We start from the raw sequence: 14949 nt of genomic DNA, 5'->3' as shown, positions 1-14949 counted from the left end.
AATGCTCTGTCTAGCTGAGACCTACAATTAACACAAGAAAGAGGCAGTGGGGGTTTATAGGAGGTTAGCTGGCATCATCCTTGAAAATGAAAAAGAGCTTGGAAAGGGGTGGCCATTTGGGAGCTGAAGTATAATTCTTCAATAAGTGCTGGGATGAAGAAGGAGGAATCGTAGTCATGAAGGTTAGTGGCATATAATCTAGACGATTCCATCTGCATGTTCAAGAGTCTTGCTGCACTCACACCTGCTTCTAGAGGGATTTACACATCTGCATGTTTGAAAAGTTATTTACATTCTTTTTCTGCATCAATCCTCATGACTTACCTGGCAGGTATTTGCTGCATCCTTCAGGCAGAGGGACACATTACACCACATATAGACGTCAGGCTGGCCATTAAAGATGAATGTCTCGAACTCAAACATGACTTGCAGGGACTGGCCATTCTCTACTACCTGTACATTCATGCCTTGTGTCACTGCACAGCTGCAAAGAGAAAAGCATTGTGAAGCTAGATTTCAATATCTGCATATACAAGTACAGGGCCTCCTAAAGGCAACCGACTTGCAGGGCCTGATTCACAAATGTAAACTAAAATTTAAGTAATAAAGGTAAGTTACTACTAGTAACTTTACTGCTAGTAAACTTACTGGTAGTAAAGTTAATAGTAGTTCAAAACCTACTACTAGTAAGTTTACTAGTAGTAAAGTTACTGGTAGTAAATTACCTTTGTGAATACCAAAAAGTAGTAAACTTAGACTTAAATCCAAGTTTTTACCTTTGTGGTCGGGGCCCGCAATGTGTCCGTCAGTGCCTTACACTAGCGATGGGTGAAATTTTCTTATTTTACAAATGTGTGAATTCAGTTCTTGTTATAAAGACAAAGCTGAGGTTTAACAAAGTAATTAGTTCCCAGGATTTGTTTGTTTTTCCATCTTTTTTAAATACTTGAATATGAGCTTATTTACTTCTGGATCATTTATAAAACAAAATGAACTTCGGACTTCTCTTGTTCCACTTTAATAGCACAAAAGAACCAAAAGCCAACATGTGTTTGGAAACTTAATTTTTCACTTCTTCAGGACTTAAAAATAACATGCATGGTATTGTGTGGTCAATTATTGATAGAGGTACTGATGTACAGTTTCACCATATGCAACACTTTGCCGTGAGCATGATAGCTCTATTCTATCAGTTCTGGTTGAGTCCTGTAGTACTAAAGCATTCAACCTGTTGGAACCAATTGTACTGAGTTAGCATGCTCACACATATTGTATATGCACTATCACAATCCATACCATACCATACCACAAATCCCTCATCCATGCAGTCACCACAAGAGGGTTAGCTAACAAGCTACTTGAAATAAAACATTATATTCCAATTAAAATTGTATTTATATGGCGCTTACTACCCCTGACAAGGTTTTCAGCAAGCAGCACGCTACTGGATTAGTGATGGGTTCGTAAAGGGAAATATATTTTTTTTATTTTAGCAGTGGACATGTGAGTCTGTTTGTTGGATTGACTAAGATGAAGGAGGGGTAGAGGAAGGGAGAGTCTAGAAAGTGCTTTTTGGAAGATCATAGTAGTAAAATGAGGTTTGGGATGAAAGGTGTATCGCAAATATGCCTGCAGGGAAACAGATGAAAATATCAGTCCCTCATGCAGGGAGCCGCATTTGCAGCAGCTCCCTGCAAGCAAGAGTAATGCCGGCTCCCATAAGAGGCAGAGAGCCAGCTGGGACTAGGGGGGCCTTGAGGCTTCACTCTCGATCGAGGGGGAAAAAAAGAGGAAGAGGCAATATAAAGGCCAGAAACGAGGAGAAAGATGCAGATATTGGTCAGAAATTAGCAGAAAGTAGCAGAATAAAGGTCAGTAATGACCAGAAAGAGGCAAGATGATGCTGAGAAATGAGCAGGAAGAGGCAGAATAAGGGTCAGAAAGGAGCAGAAAGAGGCAGAATAAAGGTCAGCAACGAGCAGAAAGAGGTTAAATACAGATAAGAAAAGAGCAGAAAGAGGCAGAATAAAGGGCAGAAACGAGCGGAAAGAGACAAAATAAAGGTCAGGTGTGCAAAGAGCAGAGGAAGGCATGATATAGGTGAGAAACAAGCAGAAAAAGGCAGAACAGAAAGCAGAAGTGAGCAGAAAGAGGCAGAATAGAGGTCAGAATAGAGCAGCAAGAGGCAGAATAAAGGTCAGAAATGAGCAGAAGGAGGTAAAATAAAGGAATAAAACGAGCAGAAAAGGCAAAATAGAGATCAGTAACAAGCAGAAATAGGCAAAAAAAAGTCAAGAATGAGCAGTAAGAGGTAAAATAAAGGTCAAGAAAGAGGCGTAATAGAGATTAGAATCTAGCAGAAAGAGGTAAAAAGAAAGGTCAGAAACTAGCAGAAAGAGGCCCCCAACAACACTCAGCAGCCAAGGGGACTTCATCCCCCAATCAGTAGTGCACCACGAGGTGTGTTTGCAGAGTCGTTCACAAAGGGGGCAGGACCTCTGATGCGGTCTCAGCATTCCCACTGTGGGGGACTTACTAGTGGCAACAATAGGGGTTCTTCGCCCCCAAGGACCCTCAACGGCCAAGGGAACTTCATCCCTTATCCAGTAATGCACCAGGAAGCTCATTTGCAGAGTGGTTGAGAAAGAGGTCTCAGCAATCCCGTGGTAGGGACTTACTGATGGCAACAATGGGGGTTCATGGCCCCAAGGTACCCTCAGAAGCCAAGGGGACTTCATCCCCTAGCCAATATTGCGCCAGGAGTTACGTTTGAAGAGTGGTTGAGAAAGGGGGCAAGGCCTTCGATGAGGTCTCAGCAATCCTGCTGTGGGGGATGTACTGGTGGCAAGAATTTGAGCTCTTTGCTCCCAAGGACCCTCAGCAGCCAAGGGGACTTAATAAGGGGTGGTAGAACAATACTCCTCACGTTCACTGAACTCTGCAGAATTTGCCAGAATGTTCCAAAAGTCAGGACTTTATAATGCTGTAGGAGAGTAGGATCTGCTTCTTACAGTTACCCCCAATATTTGCTGATGTTTCACTGTTTTTCGACTTAGTCTGACTGGGATCCTGCTAATAAGGACCCCAGTCTATCTGCTGTCTCTCTAAATTGATTATCAGTACCTTAGGTACAATCCAGATTGGATTCTGGGGGACCCTTATAAGACCATAGTATATGGTATACTATATACCCAGGGCATAGGTACCCCAGAGGCCTCTCAGGAGCTGCAGCATGTATTATACCACCCCTGGGAGACCATTCAAAATGACACCACAGGTCTGCTACAGCAGTCTGTGTAAGGTGGTGCATGCACCCCTTACTTAGATATAGGTTCACTATATCTATCCATATCACTGCACATATAAACCTATCAGTCACCCCTATGGCGGCCTTATCAATCCTGAAGGCAGGGTTCTAGGTTTTATTTGAGAGGGTGCCCATGCATGAGCAGAGCCCCTCTGCAGCCTTCGGAACCTCTATTCCAGGGTTGTTTGTGATGCAGCCATACCATATATACTTAAGTGCATTATAACCTCGTGGTAAATGCTAACTTTAGAACGGCTGCATGGAAACATGTCGTGTTTGGTGTCAAACACCTTGGAATCATACCTCCACACCAGTAACTGGTGTGGGAGGTATGATTCCACCCTACTAGAGGGAGAAATATGACAGCACTGGTGCACCCAGTACCAGCTTTGCCAGTCCTGGCATCACAAAATGGATGCTGCCAGCCACAGACAAGAGTCTGCCCTCCTGCTGCTGACCGAAACTCCGGCAGGGGATGGCTGGACAATAGGTTTCCTGTCACAGGGAGGTGTGACCACCTCCCAGACATTCTTTAGAGTATTGGGGCTGGGTGGGTGCACTCTGAGAGTGCTTTGAAGTCTGCACTGGGGGCACATTTGGTGTCCCTGTGCATAATCCAGCTCACCCCGGTTGCAGGGGGTACCAGCCCCTGCTCTGGTGTGAAACTGGACAAAGGACATGGGTGTAGCCACCCCTCTGTCCTTACCCTCCCATAGGTGGTTCTCCAGAGTTTGTCCCACCCCTTCCTTGGGTATAAAGTAGGAACCCCTGGCTGCAGGACTTTAGATTTACCTACACGAAACTCTGCTACAGAATCCCAGAACTTCACCTATCTACACGACGTTGGATGACCGAAGAATCTTCCTTGGAGTAAAGGAGTTACTCCCCTGCAAGGCAGGCACCAAAGACGCATCTGTCCGGTTTGCAACTACACAGCTCCTGAAGGACTCTGAAGATTTTGCAACACAGGAGGTGGGTTGCCAAGCTTCCCTGAGGCCGATCTGTGCTCTCAGCAAACCTGAGATCCAAAGCCCTCGTGGGACCGTGCAACCCGAACCCCTGGACACCTTTCACATTTGCAGCAGCATATGCTTTTTGGTGATCCCCGAGGCTGTGCTTTGGGCTACTTGTAGTCCAGACCCCGAGCAGTGATTCCACCGAAGATTACTGGCCTACACTCCACAAGTGTCCCGTGGGCTGTTATTGAGTGATTCCTCTCGAGGTCCCTTCGCGATACCTTGTCCGTCGACTTGTGGGTCCCTGAGAAGGGTACTTTAACTTTCAGTGGGCTTACCTGGTTGCTCCAGACGTGCCCTGACTCTCCATCGCTTGAGGAGTCCACAGGACCTTGCTGGTCCACACCGAAGCCTTTTTACTCTCACTGCGTGGGTTGCCTTTGCCAAGGCTTGTTGCTCTCCAATCCGGACACCGACCCCCCAGCACTCAACATCCTTCATGGGACAGCTCGCCTGCGGACTGTGGTCATTGTCGACATCTCCTGGTCCCCGTGGCAGTGGAGTCAACTTCACCTCATCGCATCTGAAACACCGACATCGGTGGGTATATGTTTATCGTGCCCCTGGTCAATGGCAAGTGACCCAGACTCTGTCCCCTCTGCTTTCAGGTTCGTCTCATCTTCGATCCGGGCTTGGATCACACCAGACACTTTTCCTTTCCACAGCAGAAGCACTTTGCAGCAACTTGCCATTGAAAATAGCGAAGATTCCCGATGCCATTTGACACCAATGCACCCGGCTTCCCTGGGTTAGGTAACACGAGTACTCCGGTGCTCACATGGGTGCTGGTCTTAGAAGTCTGAAAGGGTTTGCTCCAAGTCCTCTCCTAAGTGTCCTTAATCTTTAAAGTTCCAACCGCGACTTTCCCATAGGATTGTACGGAGCTCGCGGCTGTGTTCTCACACTGCACGCGTCCCCCGTGGGTCCCCTGTGTCAATACCTTGGGGACCCAACCGATTCTACTTGTTCTAGGCACTGTTTCTAGTCAAGTCATGGTTCTTATATCACTTTCTTAATATATGGTTTTGTCTCCCCCTGGGGCCCATTGTATATTGTGCTATTTACTGTCGTTTTAGAACTGTAATATTGTGTGCCTTGCTCTCTAATCTCATAAAGAGGTTAGTAGAGAGTGTTTAGGAATAAATACATACATTTTATATATATATACCTTGTGTGGTTCTCCTTTCATTTGGTCATTCAGGAGGTTATAATCTGGTAAACCAAGCTGCTTTACATTCCTTCGAGACTTAGCCTGAAGGCTACTCTCCATATCTACCACTAGGATAGCTTTCAATAAAGGTTGTCTTTAACCTAATCATCAATAAGGGTTGTTTGGACTGGAACAAGGTGCCCACTATAACTAGGGAACAGCATATACCAGGCCAACTTCTCACATTGGTGTGCAGTGGTTGGGATTCAAGCTTGCTATTGCTTTACCAGATAATCTCATTGAGTGACTAACTGAAAACCACTATAGGTACATAGGTACATATAAATCAAGTCTAGAATACAGTAAGTTCTACTGAATTTAGAGTTGTGTGTCAAGGGCTTAGCACACCCTTTATCCAACTCAAGAGAGTTTAGTAGTTCCCACTAGGTTAGGTAGGTGCAACACCTCACAACACTAGTATGTCTTCAAGAGCAGAAGCCAGTGGCTCCTTGCTAACTAAGTATGACCATCTCTCATTTCAGGAATTGAGAAATGTGTGTGCATCTAGAAAATTGAAGACAGGAAAAAACCCTAGGACTCAGCACCTCATAGAGGCTTTGCTTTTAGATGACCTCAGAAAGACCCCAGCGTCTGATGAGGCAGGCAAGTTGGGTGAGGCAGCAGATGATGACAGGCCTGGAAGTGAAAACATCCAGGACCTGGACTCTGAAGCTGACGAGGAGGATCACGATGATTCTAACCTGGACAATCCAATCTTTCCTGAAGGTGAAGGTGAAGGTGAAGGTGAGGGAGAAGGCATTAGTGGCCCTCTCTTTAACCCCACCTGGAAGGGTTAACAGTTTACCAAGATGATCTAGATCTCCTTCTCAGGAATCTAATCATTCTGGTACTTCTGTAGGGGTCTCTGTGTCTAATAGGACCACTACCTCTCATAAAAGGGAATCCTCTTATGACAGGAAGTGCAGACTGCTTGACTTTGAGAGAGCAAAGCTCAGAATCCAGAAAGAGCAGCTGGCCTTAGACAGGGAATCCCTGGAGCTCCAGAGAGCTTCACAGAAATTGGGGCGAGGGCCCCATGGTGGCAGCAACAGTGTCCCTAGAGGTAGAGAACATACCCATGACCATAGGAACCTGAACAAGTTTGTCCCTCCCTACCAGAGTGGGGATGACATCCACAAATGGATAACTGCACTTGAGAGGGCCTGTAAAGTACAGAGGGTCCCTCAGGAGCAGTGGGCAGCAATCTTGTGGCTCTCCTTTGCAGATAAAGGTAGAGACAAGCTCCTCACTGTTAGAGAAGAGGATGCTGATAATTACAAAGTCTTGAAGAGTGCACTGATTGATGGGTTTGGCCTAACCACTGAACAATACAGGTTAAAGTTCAGAGATACCCAAAAGGCACAGACTCAAGACTGGGTTGACTTTGTAGATTGTGCTACTAAGGCTCTGGAGGGCTGGTTACTTGGCAGTAAGGTGTTTGATTTTAAAGGATTATACAACCTAATTATGAGGGAGCAGATCATTAATAATTGTCAAAATCAGCTGTTGCATCAGTACCTGGTGGACTCTGATCTGACCTCTCCCCAATAATTGGGCCAGAAGGCAGACAAATGGGTCAGGACCAGGGTGAGGCAGAAGGTGACTCCAAGGTGGTGACTCAAAGAAGCAGGATTCCAAAAACTCTGATAAGGGTAGGGGGAAGGATAAAGATCAGAAGTCTTCTCAAGGGCCCCAAAAGTCTGCATCTGGTGGGGAGTCACAATCCAACAAGAGAAAAGGCCAAAAGAAACCATGGTGTAAAATCTGTAAACAGAAAACCCATTGGACAAGTGATTGTACCAAGTCCAAGGACTCAACTCCAGCCACCGTTGCCCCTAAGGCAACTGTTCCCCCTAGTTCAGCTCCAAGTGGTGGTACTCAGAATAAGGGTGTAGTAGGGTTAATCCTGGAATCTTAGGTGGACTCTGGCCTAGTCAAAGTTCCTACTCAGGCTATACTGATCTGTGATGGAGCCATGGATATGGCCTCCTTATTTGTCAGTCCCAGTAATATGGGCCAATACAGACAGCAGCCTTTGATAAATGGAAAAGAGGCCTTGGCATTCAGGGACACATGAGCAAGTGTCACAATGGTGGCAAAAGATCTTGTGGCTCCTGAGCAAATCATACTTGGTGAGATGTACCAAGTGACCAATGCTAGCAATGTCAGGACAGTCCATTCCTTGGCAGTTGTTAATTTCACCTGGGGAGGGGTAGCTGGCCCTAAGAAGTTTATGGTAAGTGTAGACCTCCCTGTGGAATGATTGTTGGGCAATGATTTAGAAACTTCAGCTTGGGCTGAAGTAAAGCTCAGGACTCATGCAGAAATGTTGGGAATCCCTGCAGATGTGTTTGCTATGACCAGGTCACAGGCAAAAATGTATAACACTGCACAGGACCTGGATCCTGGAAGAATCGACTAGGCGCCTTCCAAGAAAAGGAGCAGTAGGGGTAAGGCAGTGTCTTCCCCCCTGACTCAGAATCCAGATCAGTTTCCGGAGGGATCTGACCTTAGTCCTGAAGAAGGAACTGTCCCAGAGGAGCTAGAACCTGATCAGGTTGAGTTCTTGGGGACAGGGGTCCTTCCAGGGCAGATCTGAGCCAGGAGCAGCTGAGATGTCCTTCTCTTGAACCTCTCAGATAGCAGGCTGCTGCTGAGGCTGCTGGGAGTGCTAGTGGGTCCCATAGGATCAATTGGGATGATGGACTCCTTTACTCAGAGTGTTGAGACCCCAAGCCTGGTGCCACCAGGAGGTTGGTTATACCTCTGAAGTTTAGGGGCTTCCTATTAACCCTAGCACATGACTTCTTTTTAGCAGGTCACCTAGGCCAAAATAAGGCTTGGGACAGAATTGTCCCTCACTTTCATTGGCATCACATGTCTGAAGACACCAAGGAGTTTTGTCGTTCCTGTGTCACTTGTCCATCCAGTGGTAAGGCAGGTGGTACAACAAAGGCCCCCCTGATACCACTACCTGTGGTAGGGGTTCCCTTTGAGAGGGTTGGGATTGATATAGTTGGTCCCATTGATTCTCAAACAGAATCTGGGCACAGATTTATACTGGTGGTGGTGGACCATGCCACTAGGTACCAAGAGGCAATTCCCCTTAGGACCACCACAGCACACGTGGTGGCAAGGGCCCTCCTGGGAATGTTTTCCAGAGTAGGCCTTCCTACGGAGTTGGGATCAGACAGAGATGCAAACTTCATGTCTAGTTACTTGACTGCTATGTGGAACAAGTGTGGAGTAAATTACAAATTTACCACCCCTTATCACCCACAATGCAATGGGTTAGTTGAAAGGTTCAACAAAACACTCAAGGGCATGATTAAAGGTCTCCCAGAAAAGCTTAGGCGTAGATGGAACATCCTTTTGCCCTGCCTTCTCTTTGCCTATAGAGAGGATCCACAGAAAGGGGTTGGTTACAGCCCATTTGAACTTCTGTTTGGACATCCAGTTAGGGGTCCGTTATGTCTAGTGAAGGAGGGATGGGAGTTACCTCTCAAACCCCCTAAACAGGATATTGTGGACTATGTACTTGGTCTCCGCTCCAGGATGGCTGAGTACATGAAGAAGGCCACTAAAAACCTTGAGGCTAGCCAGGAATGGCAAAAGTCCTGGAATGACCAAAAGGCTGTGCTCACTGTTTACCAGCCAGGGCAGAAAGTATGGGTGTTGGAGCCTGTGACCCCAGCAGCCCTCCAAGACAAGTGGAGTGGCCCCCATACCATAATTGAGCAGAAGGGAGAGGTGGACCTTGGAACTACCAGGAGCCCCCATGCTCCATGTCAACAGGCTCAAACCATATGTTGACAGGGCAGACATGGGCTTGCCCATGGCTACTGATGAGGGACAGAAGGAAGAGAGTGATCCACTCCCTGACCTGCTCTCTCAGAACCTTGATGATGGTTCAGTTGATGGTGTAGCCTTGCCAGGCAGACTCACTGTCCAGCAGCAAACTGATTGCAGAAAAGTTCTCAATCAGTTTAGACATATGTTGGTGCTCTCATGAAATGGACACTGGGGACAGTCTGTCGTTTAAAAACAAGATTTACAGGCAACCTGACCATGTCAGGGTGTGGGAATCGACAAAAATCACTGTTAGCATGAGCTGAAACCTCCCTTTCCATTCTGCTTGAGTCATCAACTTTAGTTAACTCCTTCAGAACTGAGCAAGAGCAATGAAGGCTCAGAAAGGCCTGTAGCTGCTAGAATGCACCTGTCTTAGAGTGTAACTGTCAGGCTGTTTTAACTGATGTAAGCAGTTTGGTTTCTCCTCCCACTCTGCTGGCTAGGTGATTTCTATCTAACCATGTTTGTCAATAACTATTCCTGTGTGTGCCTGTACCTCCTCTTTTAGTCTCAATGCTTACTCAGCTACCAAAGGGGTATAAAAGACCCTTGGTTTCTGTATTCTATGTACAACCTCATACAGTTCCTGAGGGTTCTGTATTAATGTAGTTCCACTCATGAGTGATGAATAAACATGTTATTTGATATTTCAGCTTCAGTGCCACTTTCTTCTTTGTTGGTTTAATGACCCGTGGACAGATAAGGGTGAACCCCTGCACCGGTGTGCCCCTAAAAAGGCTAATTTCCACAGTTTGGCGCCCAACATGGGGCTCATCGGAGACGCGGCTGCCCGAAGGAGTGGTCTTGACAGAGGAATGGAATTCTACTGAGGAGGTACCCTGGATGAGGAGGCACGTTGTCTTTGCAGACCGACTTGTTGTTCCGGTTTTCCCGATTTGACCCTCCAGATGGTGGCCGGTCCCGACTGAGACTTACTTTGGCACATGTTTGCAGAGACCATTAGGCCACACAAGAGATTGGCAGTTGGAGGCTGGAGACTTTTGTTTGGTAAGGTCGTTGAAGCGACACTCTTGATTTTGGGTGTGCTTGGCCAAGATTCTGGTTTGGTTTGATTCTTTTTATTGCAATAAAAAGGGGCAGGTAATGAGGAGATTTTTCTCTATTTTTGCTATATTCGGATAGGTACTATATTTGGTGATAGTACTATTTAACTAATAATATTATATTTATTATAATATTTCTGTCATGCCTGTTTCCAGCACGATTCGCAGGTTGTGTTGCTATCTTGTTGGTACCAAAAGGGATTTAGAAAAAAGTCAGCCTGGTCCCCCAGAGAGGACACCCAATAGGCATACGTATGTCAAATACGGTATTTCTTCCATAATGTATAGTACATTGTGGAACAAATATACCAAAAAGGATCCTGATCTACGATGGCCAGTAAATGGGTAATTTGATGTTAAAAAGATTCAGTATGTAGAGCAGTGTGTATTTCAACGTAAAAGTCGTCCGGATATTTTTGATTGTGTACGAATGTGGGAGAAAGAAGTGCATGAGACAGTGAGAAAAGAAGAAACTATAACAGAAAAAGAACGACGCAAGACTATCTACCAAAAAGCGTTAGAATTAAAAAATAAAGAGATGAAGGAAATAAGAGAGAAAGAAGATAGGGAGCGTCGCTTAGAGGTAACTGGCCAGTACCCTGTTAGGAGCCCCATTTACCCTTTACTTAATAGATCGATCTCCGCCACCGTATATATTCCCTAGTGCCCCTAAGAATGACGATTCTGATGAGGAGCATTTTTCTTCAGAAGAAAAAGATAACGATAAGGATGTCGGGCGAACAACTCTGTAGTATCCTGCATTTGTAAGGTTAAGTATTATTCTCCTCCTGCTCAGCCCAGTGTCTGTGCTCAATGCCCAATAGAATGTTGTAGTCTGGATGAGCCTCAGAATGTTGGGACTGAGAGAGGTGAAGTGACAGTTGGTCATGGGCTGAGCAGCTGGCAGGCTGCTCCTGGTCGGGCTCTCCTTCTGAACTTAACAACTTGTTGTATGGAACTTACTACCAGTTAACTACTTGAATAAATCTTACTTAAATATCACTTCTTGCGTGGACCTCTTCACTTCAAACTCGCTCTACTTTAACTACTGAATTCATGGCCACTCTTAGATCCGCTGCTCGTAAAGCAGCTCATGGGAGTGCCTCTGCTCTAGAAATTCTAGCAATGGTTCAGCAGTGGAAAGATTTAGAGCAGTTATATTTTGTTGAAATGTTCGCTGAGGAAGTGATATCCAGTTTTAGAAAACATTCTGACGATTTAGGGCCCTCTGATATAAATTCTGATCATAAACAATTACATGAGGGCACTTTTCTTTTTTCACAGGTACCTGACCTCATTAGGCGAGTAGTTAAATTGCGAATTGATACATTCCGTCTGCGAGAAGAGAAAAAAGCAGCTACTAAAGCCACAACTGAACAAACAGTCCAGACCTTGGTGCGACAAGAAGGAGCTACAGGGTCAAATGATGACCTTAGTAATGTTGTAGTTACTGTGAAACCGATGCGTGAAGCTGCGCCTTTGTATGTCCCCACGAAGGGTGCAGGCACGATTGATGACAAAGATTCAGATGATGCAAAAGGATATTTTGTCTATAATTGGGTTTATACTCCTTGGAGTAGAGCAGATGTTATGGCTCTTAAAGCTGCTTTGCCTGACCCACGGAAAAACCCAGCCGCTTTTTATGAAGAAGTGGAAGGAGCTATTAGCTCCTGTACTATGCCCCCGTTATGTGGAGATTAATTAGGATGGTAGATGATATTACAACTTACGGTGATACTTGGGTGCACTTGGAGGAAAAGGATGCGAATAGGGAGCCTGCGCAAAAACCACAACAGGAGATATTAGATCTTCCCAAAGCCCTTGTGATAAAGTTTAAAACTCTTATACCCCTAAGAAGATAAATTGGACTACATAAGCGTCTTGTAAGCAGAAAACAGATGAGTCAGTTTCAAACTTCTTTACCCGATTTGAAGAGACTTTTCATGACTTTAGTGGACAGTCGTTGACAGATGACATGGGTAAGCATCTGTTCGTCGACAAATTTGTCGCGAACATGTTGCCAGAAATAGCTAGTCGCCTAAAGGCCAGCAAGAGTTCATGGACTACGTCTTCCCCCGTCTCCCTTTTGACTATGGCCCAGTATTATGAGCATCAGGAATTGGAAGCGAAAGGCAAGAAGAATAAAAAGGTTGAGAATTTAAAGACGAAAGTTATGTTGGCTCAAGTTTATGATCCATCATTTAGAGGTGGTGGTAGAGGTGGACGTGTGATGCACCCCCTTTCCCACGAGCAACTCTGTCTTCTGATCAGTGTGCTTATCGTAAGGAGAGAGGAAATTGGTGTTTTGAGTGCCCCCTTTTGCGAGGTCAGTAGTATCGGCGGGGTAGAGGGAACATGAGAGGTCATCCCGGGAACTCAGGTAATAGGGGAGTCATGGATAGTCATGCTAGATTTGAGGCAGTTGCACAGAATCCAAATTCTTCTAATACTTTTGACAGACGAAATCAATATCAAATGTCTGATTATTCGATCAATGATCCTAAGGAATCTGATTATACATAGGAATGCCTAGGATGGGGTACGGAACTGGTTGAGGTCCCAGTAGCTCAAAGGGGTCCCTATGTCGATGCAAACGTCTTAGGTTCTACTGATCGCTTTCTGGTTGATACAGGAGCTACTTGTAGTGCTCTGTCTAAACAGTTGGTTCCTAGGGCTCCCCCGTCTGGCACGATGATAACATCGATAGTATTCAATAGGACACCTTCCCTTAGCCCACTGTCACAACCACTTGCATTTAGTCTCGGTAACTTCACTGCTGCATGTCCATTTCTGCTTTACCCTACCACACCAGATACCATTGTGGGTCTTGATATGTTTAAACATGTTCGTGCTACAATATGTTGTTTCCCAGAAAGTGTACGTGTCATTCTGAACGATAACTATCCAATGGTTGGGAGGTCTTGCCTTATTAAAGACGATATTGCTTTGGCATCGCTACCTAGTACCTTGTGGGCTACATCAGATACTGATGAGGGTCAGATGGTTATTCCACCAGTACATATTCAAGTAAAGGAGGGTGCTTCATTGCCTCGATTGCCCCAATATAAAATCTCTCGAGAAGGTGAAGAGGCATTGATACACATTGTTCAGGATTTGATCAGAGTGGGGGTTGTGGAGGAAGTCCCCTATAATACCTGTAATAGCCCCATTCTTCACATTTTGAAAAAAGACACTGATTCTAAAATCTATAGTTTTATCATCGACTTACGAGAGGTCAATAAGATAGTAGTGCCTCAATACCCGGTTATTTCTGACATCACAACACTTCTTAATATGATTCCTCCTACTGCAACTACATTCAGCGAAGTAGATTTGAAAAATGCATTTTTCTCCATCCCTATTCATCATGACAGATGTTATTTGTTTGGCTTCACTTTGAATAATCGATCCTTCAGATTTTGTACAGCTCTACAAGGATATACAGAGAGTCCTAGCATCTATAGCCAGGCATTGAAAAGGCAGCTTGATTCTTTTCCTGTACCGAAAGGGGTGGCTCTTATTCAATATGCTGATGACATCTTGTTGGCTGCTGATACCCCTGAACAGTGTGAAGAAGGGACACTGTCATTGCTCTTATTCCTTGCATCTCATCATCACAAAGTCTCTCGGAAAAAAATGGAAAATTATAGACAGCAGGTTACCTACTTAGGTCACCTCCTGTCTAAGGAGGGACGTGCTCTCATACCAGACCGCATTCAAGCCATTTTATACACACCTGTGCCCCGTACTCAGAAGGATGTTCGTGCACTGATTGGTCTTACTTCCTTTTTTCGGCAGTGGATTCCTAGCTTTTCTTAGATCGTTAAACCCTTGTTGGCCCTTTTGCCTAAAGACCCTCCGATGCCCCTCCCATGGACTACTGAATGTCAGGATGCTTTCCAGCAGTTACGCCACGCTCTTTGCTCTGCACCAGTATTAGGAACTCCAGACTACACTAAGCCCTTTATACTCTATGTACATGAGAGGGATAGTTGCGCTCTCTCAGTTTTAGTACAGACACACGGTGATAAGCAGCGTTCTTATGCATATTTATTAGCTGTCCTTGATCCAGTCGCCTGTGCGTTGCCTGGGTGTTTTTGAGCGGTGGAGGCAACAGCTGTGTCCATATGTCAAAGTGAGGGAATAGTCCTGTCACACAGATTGCTTTTGTTATCGCCCCATTCAGTCAATGCCCTTTTAAATGAGATAAAAACACAACGCTCGTTTTACAGGATATGAGTTGACACTCTTGGCCCCTCACATCACGTTGAAAAGATGTTCGACTCTTAATCCCACTACACTATTGCCATTCCCAGCTACTCAGTCTCAGTCACAAGAGTCTCATGATTGTATATTCCTTACTGAAGAACAAACAAAGGGTCGGCTTGACCTACAAGATACGCCCTTTCTTAAGTTGATGGGGAATTGTGGGTTGACGGGTCTTTCTTGAAGTTACCCTATGGCACGACATCAGCTGCTTACGCAATTACAACACTTCAG

General features: G+C 45.3%; 1 protein-coding gene across 1 annotated transcript in view; it reads right to left on the bottom strand.

Moving 5' to 3' along the window:
* Nucleotides 1-14949, bottom strand: part of LOC146830152 (uromodulin-like) — a 369504-nt gene that overhangs the window by 79961 nt on the left and 274594 nt on the right. The window contains exon 7 of the mRNA XM_085604401.1: nt 325-484. Coding sequence (XP_085460527.1) covers nt 325-484 — 160 coding nt within the window. The remainder of the gene's footprint in view (nt 1-324; nt 485-14949) is intronic.

Source organism: Triturus cristatus, chromosome 5_1 (assembly GCF_964204655.1).
Source record: "Triturus cristatus chromosome 5_1, aTriCri1.1, whole genome shotgun sequence".
NCBI lineage: Eukaryota > Metazoa > Chordata > Amphibia > Caudata > Salamandridae > Triturus > Triturus cristatus.
Note: the sequence above shows the minus strand (reverse complement) of the source record. Positions and strands in the feature narration are given on the sequence as shown.